This window comes from Poecile atricapillus, chromosome 15 (assembly GCF_030490865.1).
Source record: "Poecile atricapillus isolate bPoeAtr1 chromosome 15, bPoeAtr1.hap1, whole genome shotgun sequence".
Classification (NCBI taxonomy): Eukaryota; Metazoa; Chordata; class Aves; order Passeriformes; family Paridae; genus Poecile; species Poecile atricapillus.
In genome coordinates this window covers 1,441,658-1,460,584 of record NC_081263.1, presented here as the reverse complement: position 1 = coordinate 1,460,584, position 18,927 = coordinate 1,441,658, and the positions used below count along the sequence as shown (strand labels likewise).

Below are 18,927 nucleotides of genomic sequence, written 5' to 3'. Positions count from 1 at the left end.
GGTGGGTCTTTCAAAAAGTTAAAATCCCTGTGTTATTTCCCTCGTGTGGGAGAGCTGAGCTCAGAAAGAAAGTTTCTAACTTTGGCCCAAAGCTTAGTAATGAACAGAGTACCCCATGATTATATTGGCCTGAAAACATATAAAAATCCCAGGAACATGGCTCAGGTGATAGCTCAGTGGTGTTTGCACTAACAGCTCCCACATGGAGCCACTGTTGTGGCTGCATTATCTGCAGCTGGACCAAAAGCACCACCAGGTCAAGGGGGGAGTTGTTCCCTGAGCCGTGGCTGAGGTTCCTAAAGGATTGTTCTCCATCCTTCTCCCACTCCTCAGTGTTTTCCCTGCTCAGCCCCACTCTGGTGCCCTCTGCCTTGTTGGCTGCCTCCTGGGTAAGGTTTGAACCCTAATTCTTGCTGCCAATGACCTCTTCAATTCGGATCTTTCTTCTCTCTCCAGGTGATGACTGTCACAGCATTCACACAAACTCGTGTCTTCAAAACCTCTCCCCTGTGATCAGAACTCACCAAGGTGCTCAGCAGCTGCTAGAAAGGAAGATGAAGGATGGACTGAAGGAAAACATAAACTTTATTTTGTTATACAGGAGGGAAAACATCCCTCTATTACCATCGTTATAATGGAATAACAGGTGTTTAAAGAGGAGTCTCCTGGGTTTGGATTGGGATAGAGTCTAGTCTGGAGGAGTCACTGCCCTTGCCAACATTCAATTTAACACCCTTAGGAACTGCTTCTGAATTTGAATGTCTGGGTCTCTGCACTCAACCTTGATTAACTGGCCCAACAACGAATGTTAATCACCCTGATTTACATTGCCTGCAGAGCTATGGTCAGCTTGATATCAGCAACCTGCAGCTCCCTCAACATGTTCCGACAGGGAACTTCCAGAGTCCTGCAGGCAGAGGAGGTGAGCCCTGGGAGCCTGCACTGCGAGGTTGGTCTGGCAGGGAGCTGCAGGCAGGAGCAGGGCAGCAATACCTCAGCCAACTGAACTGCTGTGCCTCAAAGAGCTTTTGTGGCTCTCCAAGCTCTAAAGATGTAGGTAACACAATGCTTTGAGTTACATTTGGATTCTGAATACATAAAAAAATACTTAAGCTTTAAACTTGTCTGTTCTTCCCAGCGGCAAACTGAGCTGGTCGGGGGAGCCAGCGCAGGATTTGAGACAATGTCCTTTACATGGGTGGGAGGCAGTAAGTGTGCACAGACACACACAAGACACATTCAGCAAACATCCCATCGGATTCTTCCACAGATGAGACCATTTTGCAGCGACATTCTGGAGGACAGGAAGTCCCAGGGCTGGGCAGAGGCAGCTGCTGGCCACAGCTCCTGGTGGCAGGAGTTCCACGTGCTGCTGAGGCAGGGCATTAAAAAATCTCCTGTTATCACCGCGAGCTGCGCCGGCTGCTCCTGGAAATTCGCCTATCAGCCACCACGCCGCAGCTCTGTTGGTGGCAGAAGATTGTTCCTCCGGACTTTTCTTAAAAAAATAAATAAAATGTCAAGCCTGAAAAGGAAGCCTGCTATTTTTCAAATCCAGGAGCTGTAATCATGCTAATCCATATGATCGTGCTAAAGCCAAGCAAAATGCCTTTTGCATATGATGTAATCAGCCAGGGCAGCCTATTTATAACCACCACAGGCTGGGAACACCTTCCCAGAAAAATACAATCAGGACAGCTTTCCCTTGGTCACATTCTTCCTCTTCCTCCCCATGTTTTTCACTTTCTTTGTGCTCTTTCGCCTACTTTTGCTGTGTTCCCTGCCTTAAATACAGCAACTTTTTAATTTTTATTTTAAACTAATGCTTCCCGTGCCTTCTATTTTATCCGTGTTTTGGAGCCGTGCTGAGTGAAATCCGTGTCCTGTGAAATCAATACCAAAACTTCTATTGATTTCATATAATATATTCCTTTAAATTCAGTACAAATGCTCCACAGGAGTTGTCTATTTTAAGTATGGATCTACTGTACATGGCTGTCAGTCTCTCAGCTGGATACATAAACCAGCATGGTTTAATAAATTCATTGGTGTGGCTTGGGAGCTTTCTGTGTAATAACTGAAAATCTGTTGGTCATACTGAGCATATCAAGTGTAAAAGGAGAGGATTCATCAATGTGAATATCTATCTGTGGATCGATTGGTATCAATCTTGTTTAACAGTCTATTTCCTCAGGACACACTTTGGGAACAAAGAGCATTTCAAACTGTTGGTTAAACAAACAAATATAGAGAAGCTCTTTGGGCAACATGGGGGTGGAGTAAACACCAGATAAAAATGGTCAGCGATTTCAAATACCTGATAATCTCTCCCATTTTATATTAGTAAATACAGAGCTTCTCTGGATGAAATGTGCCCATTAAAGTGCATCAAGAGTGGGGGTATAAAACCATTTCTTGCCTGCAGAAGAAAGTGACCTGGAAACCAAAATTTGTCCCCTGACCTCCATGTTCAGTAGCTGTCCATGGAGGAGGGTGACACCTTCTGCTCTGCAGGATCTGTGTTATCCTTAGCTAAATAAAACCCCCTTGTGAGACTTTATAAAAACAGAACCAGCCCCCGAGAGGATACAGCCCAAATCAGATGGGGATGCACCGTTTACCTTGATCTACAACATCAAGATATTTTATGCCTATCCCATCCAGGTCCCCCCTCCTCAAGCACCACCACAGTAAAGAGAACCCTGGCCAGTACTTGGCATGACCGTGCACAAGCACAGATTTAACAGGGAGTAAATGTACGGACCCCGGAGGTTTTGCAGGGTAAAAGTGCCAGTAAAGCACCAGGTGAAAGGAGCTGTGGTGTTGTGCAATGTCCTGTGGCATTGTGTGGCTGCCTGAGGTGCCATCGCTTCCTCCCTGCTGCTGGCGAGTCAGATTTGGGTTTTCCACACCCCTGTGCATCCCCTCGGGTGGATGTGTCTCGGCACAGCAGCTCTGCAGCCGGGGAACCCCGAGTGCGCAGGAAGGAAACTGAGGCACAGACCCCGCTCCATTGGTTGCTGATGAATGCAATGGCAAGTGCACACTGAGTGTGCCTTCAGCTGAACCTGATTCTCCTGAACCCTCACCCCGTGTCCTCCTCCTCCTCCAAATCAACAAAATCATCTCTTCATCAAATCAATCTCTCCAGTATTTTCCATCAAACCATTTTTCACAGACGGACCTGGGGCGTGTGCGCTGTTCTACATTAAATCAAAAATCAACCACGTGTCCCAGGAAGATTTTTGCAGTCCACATCTCCGTACATTCAAAGATCCTCACATTTTTATTTACGGGAGATCCGTGTGGCTTCCGTGGGGGTCGGAGGGGTTGGGGTGGCTCTGCTGTGCCCCTCGGGGGTTTTACAGCTCACACGGACTGTCCCCAATGTCCCACCCAGCGCCGGGGCCACCCCACTGCGGCTCGTGGGGAGGATTGACTCGTGGCTCTCCTTCCCATGGAAGCCAGCAGCCCAAACGGGGAACGAAGATGAAAATCATTCCCCTCCGTATTAACGCAGTCAACCCAGTGTGGGAAAACACTCAAAGCGCTGTTGCTTCAACTTTTCCACGGGAGCCTTGGCGTGCCCCACGTTTTTACTCGCTGCTCAGAGTACCACGGGCTCAGCTTCGCCTGCTTCCCCGAAAGCGAGACTTTAAAGAGTCCTCAAACAGCTGAAGCAAAGCAGCCTAATTACGCGCCGTCTGCATCCGCTTTTAAAGCCCCTCCATTGCCCACCCCACCGCGGGACCTCGGGCTCGCCTTCGCAGCGCTTCCCTTTGCCACCTTCTCGAGCGACAAAGGGAAGAACGCGCCTTGTCCCGGGCTTGGGCTCCCTTTAGCGGAGAGCGGGGGGGAAAAAACTCTTTAAAGCACGGCATAAAAGGCGCAGGTGAGCCAACAAAGGTACGGTGTGTGTGTACAGGCTGGATGAGCAGGGCTGTTTGTTTAGCGGGGGGGTGGCCCGGGGCTGCCCCGGCCCCGCGGGGCTCACGCCTTTGTCGCCCGCCGGGGCGGGCCGGGCGCGGGGACTACATGGCCCAGCGTGCCCCGCTGCGCGGATCAATAGGGCTGATTTGAATAATCTGTGAGCCCTTGGACTCAGGCCAATCAGCCGTCAGGGACACATGATAAATCGCAATGCATTATTGATAATCATAATTACTCTGACATGCGCATTCCGCCCAAATTTCCCAACTCTAGGAATTTGTTGTGAAGAGGAAAATAATTGCTACTATTGCATGCTCCCGATGCTGGTGCACCATGTCGCGACGGAAGCAGGCGAAGCCCCAGCACATCAACTCCGAGGAGCAGCCCCCAGATGCTGCAAGTGGTGAGCGCAGAGGGGGCTCCGGGCTGGCTGATGCGCGGCGCCGGGGAGCGAGGGGCGCTTCCCGCGGGGCTTTTTCCACCCTTGCGCTGCACCCCCCGCTCCTTTCCCCCCGCGGGCTCTGCCGGGAGCCGACCCTCGGGGTTTTTTTGTGGGGGGGCTGAGCGAGGCTCGGGTTCCGCGTTATTTTTGGGGGGTTTCAGCGTGGCGAGGCTGCGGAGCGCAGCGCTGGCGGCCCCGCAATGCCCCGCACGCCGCGGAGCCTCCGCCGGGTCCCGCGTGGGGCCGCGGCCGCGTGGGAGGGGAGCCCCAAAACCTCCCCGAGGCGGAGGGAACGGGGGGCATGGGGGTAAAGGGGTGGGGGAGCACAGGGAGAAATTACACACAACTTCGGAGGGGTCGGAAATGGCTCGGGCTGGGTTTCCTCGCTGTACTTAGCGCTCTTAGCACTTTGTCGGGAGTTAGATGGGAATTTTTGCGAGGTTTAAAAGGGGAAAAAAAAAAGGGGGAGGGGGGGGAAGAAAAGCCTCCACGCTCGGACTATTTTTGTTGGAGATCACAATCGCCCTGGACCTTTTGTAGCTTGACCTCCAGCCATCTTTGATTTCCGACTTCCCAAAATAACACCGGTGAGCTCATTGTGGGGTGTGTGCGAGCGCTTTGTATTTGGGCGGCGTGGGGGACTCCGCCACCGCGAATCGCTCTCCCCGTTTTTGGAGAGCTCGCGTTCCTGGGCCGTGCTGCGGGGAAAGTTGAAATCGTGGCTAAAATCAGCCGGGAGCTCCCGGTGGAGTGGGCGTGCAGCGGAAGGGCGGAGGGGCACTCGCCGGTGGCCACCACGGGAGCGGGGCCGGGGCTGCGGGAGCGGCGTCTCCCCGGGCCGGGCTGCGGGGCCGGGGCTCCGGGAGCGGCATCCTGCGGGGCCGGGGCTCCGGGAGCGGCATCCTGCGGGGCCGGGGCTCCGGGAGCAGCATCTCCCCGGGCCGGGGCTGCGGGGCCGGGGCTGCGGGAGCGGCATCTCCCGGGGCCGGGACTCCGGGAGCAGCATCTCCCCGGGCCGGGGCTCCCTGGCCCCGTGCGGGCTCTCTCCCCGCCCGCAGCGCGGAGCTCGGGACGCTCCCGAGGTGCCCGTGCTGCTCCCGGAGTGCGGCGGGCACGTCCCGGCTCGGGAGCGTTTGTTTGTTCGAAGTTGTTGTGGTTGTTGTGCCCAAATGTTTCCGTGTGCCCCCCAAGAACTTTCTTTGGGTTCTTTGCTTGCGTTTGGGACCGGTTTTGTTTCCGTGCCTAGAACTGATAAAAAGCCGTGCACGTTACGGGAGCTCCTTATTCCCAGCCCGCAGGAGGTTCGGGCTCTTTAATTTTTTTTCTTTTTTCCCTCCTCCCCCTTCTCTTCTTTGAGTCGAAATGTGCAATTGTTGGGTCCGGTTAATGGTGACTTAAGAAACAGCATGCTGGCCAGAAGGCAATAAATCCCATGTTTAATGCATGACTGTTTTCCTTTGTGCATATGGTTAGGTTGGGGGATGGAGGTGATGTTTCCACATGTAAATCTCTGCCCGCTGCTGGAAAGGCACCTCCGGCCCCGCGCTGAAACAAAAGGGTTAATCACTCCTGATGCGGCCGCTGGGGCGGGGGAGGCGTGCGGGAGCCAGGGAGGGAGGATCGCTCCACACCGCGCTCTCCGGGGCAATGGCCAGCTGCTTTTTTGTTATTGTTGTTCGGGCTTTTTTTTTTTTTTTTTTTTTTTTTCCCCCTCTCCTCTCTCCCCCTCCCGTTCTCAATTTTAACAACCAAACCCTGGATGAGATCCCTCCGGGGGAGCTGGGGAAGCTGTGGCCCCGCCTGGGGGATGGTGCTGCGGGTTTGGGGGATCGGGGCAGGTCCCGCGCTGAGCCCCGTCCTGCGGGATCTCCGCTCCGAAATCCAACCCGGGGCTGCGGCTCGCACCGCCCGCCAATATCCCAAACAGGCTCGATATTCCCCGCTCCAGGTGTGCCCGTAAATAATAAGTGATGAAGCTGCATAACAAAGTCGAAATTTCGCAGGGATTTGTCTGGGGCATTAGCGAGGATATACACATGATGGTAATAATAAAATCAAGCCCTTATCTCCTTTTTTTGCAAGTATTCCCTTTTTTCGCAAAGGGATTTGGGACCTACCTCTGTGAACAATGCAGCGGGTTAAAGTGTCCCGCGAACCTGGGGATCCATTAACAGGTCAAAAAATCAGCAGGTGGTCACAGGGGAATAATGCTACATACTGAAAATTAGCATTTCCACAAAGGGCTTGAAAATGCCTATTGTGCTGGATTGCTGCCATTAAAAATCGGATTCATTCTTAAAAATACAGTATCAAACTGCAACTTTTTTTCTTTTTTTTTTTCCCCTCAGGGTAAAATTAGCGTAGCTTTACTTCAATTACATCTCCGCTTCGTGCGCTGAGCTGTGTAGAACCGGGGAGGGATGTTGGACAAGGGAAGGTTGAACAAGGAAAGCCCAAGTTTGGTGGTGATTTACGTTCGATTTGGTTTGGGTTGCCCGGAGCTGCTGTCGGGGGCTGGCTGGCCCGGCCGGGAGCCGCGGCTGCGGGAGCATCCCCGCCGTGCCCGGGGTGCTGCAGCCCTGGGACGGGGCAGAGGGTGCTGGGGGTGATCCCCGCTGGTTTTTTTCCCTTTTACATAAGCGAAACACAATATTGGTAGCACGATGGAGCCCTTTTCGCCGGGCTCGGCGGCATGTGACGTTTTGACAGAGCTGCTGCTCTAACCTTTGCCTCCTCCTGCTTGCTGTGGGTGGTAAGTTGATGTCAGGCTCACAATTAGGACTCTCATGCAATTGACCTTGGCAGCGGGGTTTGTGCCGTTTAGCTCGCTCTTAAACACCGTGCGAGTGTCGAGCGGGGGGCTGGGGGGCAGCAGGAGCGGGGGGGATGATGCGGGGGTGATGATGCAGGGGGGAGTGATGCAGGGATTCAGGGTTGATGATGCAGGGGGGATGATGCAAGGATTCAGGGGTGATGATGCGGGGGGGGGGGGGGGGGGGGGTGATGCAGGAGGGATGATGCAGGAGGTGATGCGGGGGATGCCGGCGGCTCAGGTGGGTGCCGGGTGGCGGTGGCCCCGCCCGGGGTGGCGGTGGCCCGTTGGCCGCAGCACGGGCCGTGAGTGCCCTCCACCGACCGGCCCCGGCAGCGAGCGGCGCTCCCGGGGGCTCCGAGCCCTCCGGAGCCGCTCCCAGCGCCTCGGGGCGCCGCTTTCCCCGCCGCTTCCAGCGCTGCTGTGCCCGAACCAGCGCTTGTGCGCCGCGGTTTGTTCTCAATTCTCTGAGTATCCGGCTTGAAGCTGTGGATAGGCCAAAGGGTGAATTAATGAGTAGATAATAAAATAATCAAAACCTTGGGAGAGTAAGCACGTGAAGTGCTGTTGTGGGTCTAACGCGGTTCTGCCTTCTTGGATGCAAAAACGCCGCTGATGAATTCAGCGTTGAAAGCATCACGTGGAATATCTCTTAAGTTGTCAGCCCTGCGTTTTGCTTGCTCCATAAAGTGATTTTGTCACAGTTAAAATGCGTTAAACGCTGTTTGATAGTGGGAGAAGGGCGATTTGGGGCAGTTTGGGGTTCCTGGAACTCCTCTGGGAGCAGGAGAAAAGCGTCGGGCAGTGCGACCCTGAGAGCGACCCGATGGCAGAGGCTTCGTGTCTGGGAGTGCACTGCAGGCTCGGTAATCAATCCTCCTCCAGTTCATTTCAACCGGGGAACCTCATGCTTTTGTTAACCTTAAAGTAAAAGTAATTGATCAAATGTAGGTTGTGAGGAAAGTAAGCTCAGCAAAGGTATTAAAACTCCTGAATAAAAAAAGCGGGTGGGAAAGCTTGAGTTGTGTTTTATCCCAATTCGAGTGAAATAAAATTGAGAAAAAAAGGCTGTAATGGCTTAAATGAGTTGTAGGCCAGTAGCACCCTTATTGAAATCGCATCAAACTGGATTTACTTCACTCCTTTTTCCTTAAAAAAAAAAAAATAATTCTAGTGGTGTGGATTTTATCAGCCTTCCTTGTCGATGACTGCCTTGTCCTACACAATAGTGGATTTTTTCCATCCATTTGCCAGTGATTCAATCTAACCCCCCTGCTGGGTTTACTGCATTCTTCTAACTTATTGGATAACTAGATGCTGAGAGATAACATTCCTGAAATTCGGGGGTGGGGGAGATAAAAAACCCGCGGTAGAAGTGCTGTCCCTGGGAAGCCTTGGGAGAGGGTTAAGTGAAGTGCACAAGGAGTTGCTGTGGCAGGGCAGGGCTGGTAAATCCCTCCAGGGGTGGGCAGAGCTGCCCCCAGCCCTTCTTCATTCGGGGATCCTGCTCTGAGTTAGAAATCACCGTGATTTTCACAGGAGCTCTTGGGTTTTTTACAGAAACACTCAATTGCTCCTTTGTTATTCCAGCTACTGTAAAATAACCCAGCGTCCTGCTTGTGAATTTATCTAGACCCCTTTCTTTTAGCGTAAAAGGGAGAATAATGCATGACTTCGCTATTTGTCATGCGTTTCAAGCTCTGAATTGAATTTATTCACAGTCCTAAACTAATGCTTCACTGTCAGGGAAATGAAAATGTATGACAGGGCAGGGCTGCCAACCTCTCTCTGCCCGCTGCTGCCCAGCACAGGGACTTTCAGTTTTCTGGAGTTTCTTTCTCTGAGATGCCAACTGCTGCTCAGAACCAGAGAAGTTACCAGAGCTCCTCAGAATTATGAAAATGAGGAGCGTGGGCTGTGCTGGAGATTGGGAAAGGGGCATTGAGTTTAGTGTGATCTTATCAGCACAGAAGTAGAAAAATAAGAAGTATTATCAAGGGAAAGGAGATAAATGATCGGATGCTTTGAAGCAGTTAAAGGTTGAGGACTTGTCTAGACATTATCCTGGAATATCTCCTTGGGGGTGGGCAACAGTGTTTGGTGCAGATATTTCTGTGCCACTGGAAAAAGTAAAAGCTGGGGTTATTTTTTAATGTTTTGTGACGTGGAAACTGTCATTCTGCCTGGGAGAGGGGACTGGGAAAGCCCCAAACACTTAAGGATTTGGAAAATGTATTTTCATGTTTCAGTGTATTCTGTGATATAGGAAAGTAGTCCAAGACCTCTCAAGTCACTGTGGAGTGGTTCTGGAAGTTGTCTGTTTTTAACCCAGGTACCTTCTTTCCAAGTTGATCTGCTCAGACTGTTGCAAAATGAGTTTAAAATAATCTATTCTTGATCCTGGTTGATTCTGTTGACCAAGTTCTGAACCATGTAGTGCTTGTACTTGTCTGCAGGCTGGATTTCTGTGTTTTTAGAATTAAATCAGCTTTGGAGACGTCACTTTAGTGATATTTGGGATGGGAAATGTGTGCTGCTGTTCTTGTTTCTTTCACTTATGGGAGTTGTTTGAGCTGAAGGGGAAGTGTTTAATTCTCCCTGCTTAAATAGGAGGTGTCCAAACATTTTTTGATCTTAGCTGTGCTGAGAACTGCTTTCCTCCCTGTTCAAGAACTTGTGCAGGTTTGGATTTATTGCTGTGCAGATCACTGCAGAACAGGCCTCTGATACTGGAGAATTTTCCTAATTGTTCAGATGTTTAATTTTAAAAGTAAACTTTCCCATGCACTTGATGCCACACAACATTTAAAAGGTTGAAATCAGCTTTGTTGAGGACACACAGTGCCCCTGTTGGGGTAAGAAATGGCAATATCCTCCCTGGAGTGGTTTTACACCTTCCAAGGTGTACATTACAAGGTGTAACGTGCTTGAGATGTCACCTGGACGTGGTTCCCTCATGGTCAGGGCACAGCTGGGGTGCTTTGGGCACACCTTGCACAAAGCAGAGCCAGGAGAAGCTCCTGAGCTGTGGAGCCCTGCCTCGGGGGGTGGCTGTGACATGGGCTGGAGCCAGCACAGGTGAGTGCCACCCTTCTGTGTGCTCCCCTGGGGCTGGGCAGGTGAAGTCACTGTGCCCTTGGCAGCTCTCCAAGCTGGAGCAGTTACTGTGAGCTCCAGGATCTCTCAGCTGATGGGGGCTGGAATCCTGCTGGAGCCCTTCCTACCTCCCCCTCACTGGGAACTTTTCCCTCCCGAGCTCTCCTGCCGCAAGAACTGCCCCACCTCGAGTGGGCTGTGAGTTTGTTTGAAGGATGGCAAAGCTGAGCAAAAACATCCTGTTTTGGTTATAATTTCTCTTAACCTCTTGCAGGTCAGGTATTTCCCCGAATTTTTTTTTTTAATTTTTTTTTTTTTTTTGGGTCCACTTGCAAATTCTGCTCAGTCTAAGCCATGGGGTGATGGTGCTGGAAGGGCAGGAGTGGAGTTGGAGCCCAGCTTGGCTTTCCCTGCCCCTTGCCAGATGTGGTGAGCTGCAGATGTACCTGAGCGAGGCCTCCTGCCAGGATCAGAAATGCCTCCTTGTAGTTTTGCAAGCAGAACTCGTTATTTGTGTTGTTTTTAATACTCATCACCATCAATGGAGGCTCATACTTGTGTCAAGCTCTGGATTTAATAATTTCTTTGCTACTGTGTCCGTGTGGAGATTACTTTAGGGTGTGTTTGCTTTGGAAGGATTTAGGACTAATACTGGCCTTGCTTTGCTCCTGTCAGCCCTCTTGGGTTGTAATGGCAGACTGACAGTAAGAATTGCTCAAAATTCCCATCTTAACGATCTTGTATGAATTTCTGAGAGATGGTTAACAAGGAATTAGACCCTGAAGTGTAATGAGGAAATAACTCCTGTGTGATGTTTTGCTCAGTGCTGTGACGCTTCCCCTGTCCTCGTGTTCCTCTTAAGCTGTGTTGCAGGGGCTGTATAAAGGGGATTTTTTACCTGTATAAAGGGATTTGGGATAAATCTCTTTTCACTGAGCCATGTGAGAGTCCTTTTATAATTTTATTTTTTTCTTTTTTTTTGTAAACTGGACTGAGATGAAGATTTCTTTGAGGTCATGAAGGAATTGGCATGAAAACAAAGAACAGAACTTCAGATTGGTCTGTGAACTTGATTCCAGTGTCTTGTATCTTTAATTTTGCACTTCAGGTGGAGTCAGTGATCTTAATAGTGAATACTTGGTCCACATCTAGCAATTAATAATGTGACTTTCTTTTATTTTAAGGGAGTCCACAAGACGTCCCAGGTGATAGAGATGGTGAAATGAGTTCCAAAAGGTGCCGCACGGAGGAAACCAAAATCTGTGAGAAATGCTGTGCAGAATTCTTTGTTCTCTCTGAATTCCTTGAGCATAAGAAAAATTGCACTAAAAATCCGCCTGTTCTAATCATGAATGACAGTGAGGGTGCTGTCCCCCCCGAGAGCTTCTCCGAGGCTTCTCTGGGGACCTTCCCAAGTGACCGAATGGACGGCAGGGCACGCAAGGACGTTCCGGCCAAGGGCTGCGCTGGCTCTGCGGACAAGAGAGAAGGGAAACTGGATGCTGAACCGGTAGGAGGAATGTACCTTAAAATAGAGCCCCCCCTCACGCCTGCGGCTCCCGGCCTAAGCTATCTACCAAAACCCAAAGTACCGAACACTAACGTGACCCTGCAGACCATCCGCGGCACCAAAGTGGCCGTGAACCAGCGGACGTCCGACGCCATCTCCTCCTCGGCGGCCGGCTTCAACGCCATCCCCATGATCCTGGAGCAGCTGGTGTGCTTGCAGCAGCAGCAGCTCCAGCAGATCCAGCTGACGGAGCAGATCCGCATCCAGATCGCCATGATGGCCCCCCACGCCCTGCACCCCTCCATTGCAGCTGCTACTGACCCGCTCAAAGCTCTGGGCGCCCACATGTCCCAGCAGCTCTCGGCCGCCGTGGCTTTAATCGGACAGAAAGCTGGAAGCCAGAGCCTATCGCTGGAATCCTTGAAGCAAGGAAAGCTACCTCATTCTAACACTGGCATCGCAGCCGCCAGCTCGCTGGCTGCTGGGCTCTCCTCCTCCTTCCCCCTGAAGCCAGAGGGGAGCCGAGGCCTGCCCGGCTCCATCTCTCAGTTCCCAAATCCTTTGCTACCTCAGTCCTCCGGCTCGGTCATCTTCCAGAACCCGCTCTCGGCCGTCTCGTCTGTGATGGATTCCTCCAAGAAGGGGAAGGGGAAACCCCCCAACATCAGCGTGTCTGAAAGCAAACCGAACGCAGAGGAGCCGTTCTTCAAACACAAGTGTAAATTCTGTGGGAAGGTCTTTGGCAACGACAGTGCCCTGCAGATCCACCTCCGCTCCCACACCGGGGAAAGACCCTACAAATGTAACATCTGTGGGAACCGCTTCACGACCAAAGGAAACCTTAAAGTGCATTTTCAGCGTCACAAAGACAAGTACCCCCACATAAAGATGAATCCTTACCCAGTTCCTGAGCACCTGGACAATGTTCCTACCAGCACTGGGATCCCGTACGGGATGTCTGTGCCGCTGGATGAGTCCAACCTGATTGTGGACAGCAAACCTCTCCTAACAACTCTGCCTACCTCTGCGGCCCCCGGCGCACCTCAGACCATCTCCAGCCTGGCAGGCATCAAGGAGTCTCTGCCTGGTACGTTCTCAAGTGAGCTGCAGTCAAGGCCCTCTCCCGAAAGCGAGGGCGGCTCCTCCTCGTCGGGGGCGGTCGGTCACGAGTCGGGAACGGAGCAGAGCTTGAGCTCACCACAAGCTACCTGCAGCGTGAGCATCTTCCATGTAAGTGGGTCAAACGAGCAAGGCTCAGAGACATCAAAGCTCCAGCAGCTGGTTGAAAATATCGACAAAGCCACTGCTGACCCCAACGAGTGCCTGATCTGTCACAGAGTGCTGAGCTGCCAGAGCTCGCTCAAAATGCATTACCGCACCCACACCGGGGAGAGGCCGTTCAAGTGCAAGATCTGCGGCCGTGCCTTCTCCACTAAAGGGAACCTTAAAACTCACTACGGTGTCCACCGGGCCAATACCCCCTTGAAGATGCAGCATTCGTGTCCCATTTGCCAGAAGAAGTTTACAAATGCGGTGGTGCTGCAGCAGCACATCCGCATGCACATGGGCGGGCAGATCCCCAACACCCCCCTGCCAGAGCCGCCCTGCGACGGCGCCGAGGCGGATCCTGCCGCGCCCGAGAAGAACGGAGACGTCGCTCGCCCAGAGGAGACCGTGGAAAGCATCGACATGGAAGATGACGTGGACTCTCAGGACGGCCCCAGGAGCTCTTCCAAACCTCCCACTCCCTATGATGCACAATCAGAGTCGCCCGCCGCGGCCGCCGCCTTCTCTGGGGTTACGGCGCTGGAGAATCAGATGAAGATTGTCGCCTCCTCCCTGAATTTGCAGCGGCAGAGCAGTCTCAAGTCCAGTGACAACGGCTCAGCGGAGAGCGATGGCATGACCAACGACTCGTCCTCGGTGGCGGGAGATGCCGACTACCAGAACGGCAGGAGCCCCGCGGCCTCCGAGTCGGCGTCGCTGCACGCGCTGTCCCCGGCCAACAGCCAGGCTGAGAGCGTGAGGTCAAAGTCGCCTGCCTTCAACAACCAAGAGGAGCCAGGCACGGGGAGTAAATCAGAGGCTCCTGAGAATGCTCCTGCAGAAATGGAAGGAGTTGTCGGAGCTCTGGATTTAACGTACGGCAATATTGGCCGGAAGGTGATTAAGGAAGAGCCTGGGCTACACTTTGCAAATGGAGAATATGGTGAGTAATGGAAAATGCAGGGATTTGGGGTGGGGCAGTAGGAAATCGATCCTTGAAGGACCAACAGGAAACAAAGCTTCCTCAGCTTTCCCCTCTTCCTGCTCCTCTGCTTGGATAAGGGCATAGGCCCTGGAAAGTTTTCCTGACTAAACCAGGCCCAAAATTCAAAGGTTTAAGTGCTATCATCTCTTTAAAATTAATATAGACTGTGCCCTTGCTGTCTTTCATGGGCTCACTTGATATCTCCTTACAGCTCTTTGAAAATACATTTTTGTGTGTTAAGGGGAAACCCTGAAGTAGTTTGTGGGGTTTTCAGGCTCTTCAGCATTGTGGTTAAGGTTGATCAAAGTTTGACCTGAAAGATTTTCTATCTCATAAGCTCGCCAGCAAACCCAGGGATGAGCTGATTTGTTTTGGGGTATCCTAGGAAGTGTGGTGGGCTCTGCAGATGTGCTCTTCAGGCACAGGCAGCTTCAAAGGCAGGGCCTCGAGTCTCAGCCAGGCTTGGGAGGAGAATGATGTTGGGATAAGCATCGCCTTTGCTTTCTTTCCAGGTCGGAGCAGTATTCCAGCTGCTTTTGTCAGAGCCCCACCAGCCCTGATAAAAATGGAGCTGCCCAGCGATCGTCCCCTCAGCACTGGCCACTTCATTGGCCCTCCAGCTCTGTCCCCTGGGGTCGCCCCTCTCCTGGTGCCGCGCCCCAAGTTCTGCCGTCCTGCCAAACAGCACATCTGCACTACCTGTGGGAAGAACTTCTCCTCTGCCAGCGCCCTGCAGATCCACGAACGCACCCACACCGGGGAGAAGCCCTTTGCCTGCACCATCTGTGGGAGAGCCTTCACCACCAAGGGAAACCTGAAGGTGGGTCCTGTCTGTTGTCATCTCCTTTGTCTGTGAGACTAGAGATGGAAAGACTCTTTCTAATATTTGACCTGCCTTTGAGACAGCGCTGATTTTCTTTTAGTTCCTCAAATACTTATTTTTGACCCTCCTCTCCTTCCTGAGTTTCTCCACAGTTTTTTTGTGTAGGTGTTACTGAGATCACCCACAGGTCTTTGCTGCTGTCCTTGACTTTGCTTTTGGGATGGAAGGGAAGGCTTAGCCCTCACTAAGCAGATTGCTTTCTTTTTTAATTTGGATTTGGATGTGTCAAGACATAAGCATTTCATAGACAGCTACAAAACGCTGCCTGCTGAGTAAATGTATTACACAGCACTGCTTGAAATGTTGGGAGATGAGGAGGGATAAACCAGGATAATCCTGAGATGGCACAAAGTGCTTGGGGATTGTGTCTAAGCACACGCTGAAGGAGTGCTGTGAGTCTGTCCTTTTGCCAGATGAATCCTGTGGGGGACTCTGCTCCCTCACTTGCACAGGGGCTCCTCCCTCCTGTGAGAACCTCTTCAGGCTCTTCAGCCCTCCTGCATAAATGCTGCTGGGGAGAGAAAATACTCCACAGTGTGTGTGAGCAGTGCCTTGCTGGAAGCACCAGCAGGATGGGGTGTGGAAGATTTCAGCTCAAATGAACCTCTCTGCCAGATTACTCGGTGGTTTCTTGCATTACCCAGTCTTTTTTTTCATTATGGTCTGTTTGCAGCAGCTAAGGTGGCTTCTGTTCTGGGGGGAGAGAGGGTGTCTTTGCCAACACCACTTATTCCAAGTGCATTCAAACCTTCTAGCAGAGAGCCATGGTGATGTCAGGCAGTGGAATGACTGTGTCCTACACGTGCCAGGAAGGGAGCTCTGCCAAGAACCACCCAGCTTAAATATTTCCCTGAATGCAAAAGGAGCGAGCCTGACTCCTTTGGGCTGCTTGGCTGCGAGCAGAGTACAATTTGGGTACAGAAATGTGGTATTAATGCTTCTCTTCACTTTCCCCCCTTTGTCCGGAAGGTCCACGTAGGAACCCACATGTGGAACAACTCAGCCAGGCGGGGCAGGCGGCTGTCCATCGATAACCCCATGGCCCTGCTGGGGAACGACCCCAAGAAGGTGTCGGAGATGTTCCCCAAGGACATGGTGGCGCCCTCGGTGAGCATCGACCCCGCCGTGTGGAACCAGTACGCGGCCGTGCTCAGCAACGGGCTGGCCGTGAAAACCAACGAGATCTCGGTGATCCAGAGCGGGGCCCTGCCCGTGCCCATGGCCGGGGGCTCCCCCGTGAACTCTGCCCCGGCCTCCAAGGTGGACACGGCCCAGGCTGGCGCTGCCTCTGACACGGAGAAGGCTGCTGGTGCTGCAGACAGTGTGCCAAAACACCAGTTCCCTCTCTTCCTGGAGGAGAACAAAATCGCCGTTAGCTAAAGACTCGAGAGGAGTTGACCTACAGAAAGAACAAATATATATAGACACAAACATATATTTTTAAGAGATTCCACTTCGGCCTCCTATTTTCCTATTGACGTGCAAATGATTTTATGGTTGTCTTTGTAAGAGTTGCCCAGAGTACAATCATGATATTGCTTTGCAAATAGTAATTAATAAAGAATAGGATTTCCTTCTATTTGGAAAGATGCGGGTCTTGCAAAGTAGTTCTTACGTGTGACTTTAACGTGTACAGCCTTACAGAAGTTTCTACAACTTGAAATTCCAAAGGTTAGAATATTTACCTCTTTGTTTAGAGTGATAATGGGGGTTTTGAATAGAGTGGAAACAACCTACTGTTGACGGAAAAGCTTCTATTTACTGATGAGAAATGGAAACTATTAATGCGGGTAAATATCCTAGAATGTCTGCCACCCTCTTAGAACTTTTCTGTTTGGATTTTTGGCTCTGTGTGGTTTCTGAATGTACTTTTTCTTAATAATGGCTATAAAAACTACAAAGTTTTTTTTTGTTTTGTTTTTAAATTCCTTTGGTTTTTTGCCTCAGAAGTTCCATGAAAAGCAAAGTTGCTGTTTTTTTTCTTTAGTCACTGCTCCTAAGTAATTATTCTTTGTGTTGTTGACTGCTGCTTATTTAATACTACTACTAGGACAGTCCTTCAAGTGTAGTGCCAAAATTCCTGCTTCCAAAGATGTGCAGTTTTTCCCAGATGTTTTATTTCAATACCAAGAGCCCCAAACAAGCATGGGTGGGTATGTATATACTTTTGTTTTGTTTTTATTTTTTGTTGTTTTGTTTCCTCTTGAAAGGGAAGACTTGCCTTGGGAAGTCAGGTCTAAAAGCTCTGCAAGGAATCTCAGGTGGCTGTTGCAATTTGCCATGGCAGCTGGTTTCCTTAGCAAGAGACTTTTTGGGTATTTTTTATTTTATTTTATTTTTGTTTTTCATTTGGGTAATTTAGGAGATCAGTCTGTGTAAACCTGTATTTAAATATGAAGTATTCATGCTTAGGTTAAATGTTTTGTGGGTTTTTGGATGGCATTCCTACTCTGGTCATTAAGGTTTTTTTGGTGGTCTGTGAGCTTGCATTCCACCAAAATGTTAATTAATGATCCATGTGTGTTGTATGAAGGTTGCTGGGATAGTCATCTGGATTCTAAGCTATCTACCTCATTTTTTCCTTTTGTAGTTGTAGTGTCTATTTTTTCTAATAATGACCACTGTAATGACTGAGATTCAAGCAGATGCTTCCATGCACTATGTGAAACCAAAACCTGATGTATTATTAGTGGAAGCACCTGAGGAGTTGCTGGACTGACCTTTCACTATTCCTCGAACGCCTGCTGGAACTGGATGTGTAATGGGATCTGAACCAGGCTGCAAAGGGAGCATTTGGTGTGGAAGGACTGAAGGAGGGAAAGAAAACCTGGCTGTTGACTGTAGGAAATCTTCAAGTCCAGTCTCTGCTGTGGAAGGCCCCAAAAATGCAGATTTACCAAAAGTTTGTGTGAAGTTGTTGCACCTGATTCTTGCTTATGATCTCTGTATGCCGAGTTGTGCCTTTCCTGCTGGACTTGTGGGTAAGAACATACCAGTACCTGTTTACACTGTAAAATGGATATTGTTACATAGACCACGCAAAAGGCATCCCAATTGTCACGTTTCTACATTGTGAATGTATGACTTCTAAGAACTCTGTAGTTTTGAGTATCTACTGATGCGTTTCTGTTGACATTTTTGAGAATAAATTTTGGGATGGCTTTTTCACACTTGGTGCTTAACATTTTTCTGGCAAAAAAGCTTTTTGTCTCCTGAAGAGCGAGTTCAAGAGGCAGCGTGCTGCTTCACTCTGGGGACCCAAAATCCAGGAGCCAGAGTTAGGCTCCAGTTCATTACTTAGAACAACAGGAGCTAGGAAATCAGGGAGGAGTCCAAAATCCATTCCTCAGGAACAGCTGGGGTTTGATGCAGGGGTTGGGATGTGCCAGGGATGTTGATTTCCACACTGGAACAGAATGACAGGAATATGTGCAGTCATTCTTGTACTGTGATCATCCTACAGAGGGAAAAATAATATTAAGCTGTCAAATTGCCAGTGCCTGAAGATGCTGGCTGCAGAGAAAAGGGATAAATAGCTTTCCCTAAAGAGCAAAGTAAAACACTTCTGAGAACAGCCCTGATAAAATGAAAAGGTGCTGAGATCCTGATTCTTGAAACAAACCAACAAATGTGTTTTACCCTTGGGAGGTGACAGAGGAGGAAAAGGGGTGCAGAACCAGGGAACCCTAAAGCTGCACCTTCCCAACATCAGAGCTGCCTGCTCATGGTGCTCCTTGCTCAGCCCTTGGGAGTGCAAAGAAAGGCAAAGCAAACACTTTTCTCTGCCCCCAGGCTCTGTAGGGAGGGCAGGACAAGTCAGGTCCAGGAAGCTCTGTCCCTTCCAGTGCTGGGTTGGATTTCTGGCCAAGCCATGGGGGCTCTGGCTGCCTCTTCATTACCATCCAGAACAGGACAATCCCATATTCACCCCTCTGCTGCCTTTAGGGGTGTTGTTCAGCAGGCTGGACACTGGGATGAGGAGGAAAGGAGTTTTATAAAGCCT

The 18,927-nt window shown here is 50.7% G+C and overlaps 1 protein-coding gene across 1 annotated transcript; it reads left to right on the top strand.

Moving 5' to 3' along the window:
- Positions 1-4,173: 4,173 nt before the first annotated feature.
- Positions 4,174-18,094, top strand: SALL4 (spalt like transcription factor 4). The gene is made up of 4 exons (XM_058850897.1): positions 4,174-4,333; positions 11,465-13,999; positions 14,554-14,861; positions 15,894-18,094. The coding sequence occupies exons 1-4, from the start codon at positions 4,264-4,266 to the stop codon at positions 16,302-16,304; spliced, it is 3,324 nt and encodes a 1,107-aa protein (XP_058706880.1). The 5' UTR covers positions 4,174-4,263; the 3' UTR covers positions 16,305-18,094.
- The last annotated feature ends 833 nt before the right edge of the window (positions 18,095-18,927 follow it).